The 2,064-nt window shown below is 35.2% G+C and overlaps 1 protein-coding gene across 1 annotated transcript in view; it reads right to left on the bottom strand.

The window, feature by feature from the left end:
* Window positions 1-426: 426 nt before the first annotated feature.
* CCT2 (chaperonin containing TCP1 subunit 2) overlaps window positions 427-2,064 on the bottom strand; it is an 18,770-nt gene continuing 17,132 nt past the window's right edge. The window contains exon 16 of the mRNA XM_011374092.2: window positions 427-702. Coding sequence (XP_011372394.1) covers window positions 672-702 — 31 coding nt within the window. The 3' untranslated portion in view covers window positions 427-671. The remainder of the gene's footprint in view (window positions 703-2,064) is intronic.

Genomic DNA, 2,064 nt, shown 5'->3' with positions numbered 1-2,064 from the left:
CTATAAAGCATCAGAGGTACCTGAAGAAGCTTGCAACAACCAACATTTAAAATGACTCTTTCAAAACATAAAAATAAAAAAAATAAAATGACTCTTTCAAACTTAAAGTAACAGAAACCACCATCAGTTTTTCCTAAGACAGACAGTAGTTAAGACTATACAGAATTAAATGAGTACTAAAGACTATGGTACTTTCACTAAATAAAAATAAATGGTTAGTTAATAAATGTTATGTATAATTGAGAACCAAAAGATTAGTGTTAGGTTTATCACATTAGACTTGGACTTATATTAATCAAGATGATTATTTCATAATTGTATAAGGTCGATCACTAGTTAAACTGGAACAACTCTACTGAAAGTACAATCATTCATTCCCATTAAGTAGAGTTACGACAGGGCAAAGATCACTTAGACAGTAAGAACTAAGGAATTGTTCAAATTTTTATTGGTAAACAGTATGAGAAATGAACTTTTCTATCAACTGAATTTTATGGAAAAGGAACATCAAATAAATTAGACCCATGTTAAAATAAAAGGTCAGCTAAACGTCCAAACTTAAGAAGAACCACAGACAAACTTCAATTCCACAGTCTTCTTTAAGTAGTCGAAGTCTTTCAAATACAACTTTGTAATGAACTGGTCCGGAGCATAACAGCATATGGGAATGCTTAACAGGGGTGGTGATCAGGGACACGTTTCCTGCAAGGATTACACAACATACACTTAAGAAAAAAGTTAATGGTGAAAATGAAAAGCACAACTGTAACCAAAGGTTTATATTAAATGCAAAACAGCTAGAATCCTAATTTCATTAAGACCATCATAACCCAATTCTCTAAAACAAAATGTTTCTACCTCATAACTACCATCCTTCAATTATTATTTTATTAGGAAGGAAACATTACAAAATCTGTGGAATATGAAAGCCTGTAGTTATTTAGCAGTTCTCAACTTCTCATCCAAACATCCTACTTAACAAATATGTATTCTCCAGAAAATGGTAAATTCATGTTTTCAATATTATGTTAGGAAATTTTACTATATTAGCTCAAAGACAGTTGTAAAATGGCAAGGCTTTGGGGCCTCTACATGGAAATCTCTGGATCACTATTCTAAATGAAGAAAACAAATGCTAATAGGTAAGCTGGTGATGGGGCTGAATAACTCACTAAAGTATGCCAATAGCACCTCTCGTATCTTAGATGTTAACTTTTATTCTCAGGTAACCACATAGTGAATCCCTCAGGAAGGGAGCATGGTAGGTGTACTAGTGCAATTTTTTACTTAATGCCTCTTCAAGGAGCTAGGGCTTGAGAAACACTGCTTCTAGAGGCAAGCATACCAGTTAAGAGAAGCAGAAAAAGCATTAAGAGGAGACCCAAAGAGCACACTGGGATCATATAGAGATAAACGCTTCCAACCTTGGCAGCTTATGGAGTACGACTAAAGGATGCTAAAAGATGTCAATACAGAAAAAGTTATCAAGCGGCTGTCACAGGGCACTGACTGATCTGGAAAACAAACCTGGAGGTCATTAACTAGTATGTAAAGAAGTCCAAAGCCCAGTATATATTTCTGACATATTTAATAGACACAAATCTCTAAAACAGTGTTACCAGATCAAGTGAGGTATTATATAGTGTATATTTCGAATGTGACTGAGGGTGCTGAATTATTGTGAAGATTTCTGAGGGTGAGTGTGGCTGTGTAACCTTAACCCCAAGTCGGAAAATCTTAATTACAGAACTTGATTTTCTTTTGCCATCATTCTGCTTAAAGACAGTAGAAAACATTAACTGCATTTAACCTAACCATCTTTGGTGGCACTGCTTCCAAGAAAACTTGCTGTCAACTTCTTCCCTCACCAACTTTCCATTTCGAAATATGAGTGCTCTGCATTACCCTATCCTCCCAGTACCAGGAGCAAGGAATCTCTAGATTTTTCAGCCCAGTCCTTTTTCCGGGACAGCACAGTAGAGTTAAATACTATTTCATCTGTTCTCTCCAAACCAAATCACTACTTTCTACTGTTTCCTTCCTAATAATAGTATTAGGATAGCT

The sequence above is a fragment of the Pteropus vampyrus genome, unplaced genomic scaffold (assembly GCF_000151845.1).
Source record: "Pteropus vampyrus isolate Shadow unplaced genomic scaffold, Pvam_2.0 Scaffold9, whole genome shotgun sequence".
Classification (NCBI taxonomy): domain Eukaryota; kingdom Metazoa; phylum Chordata; class Mammalia; order Chiroptera; family Pteropodidae; genus Pteropus; species Pteropus vampyrus.
The sequence above is the reverse complement of the archived record's forward strand: the minus strand, read 5'-3'. Positions and strand labels throughout refer to the sequence as shown.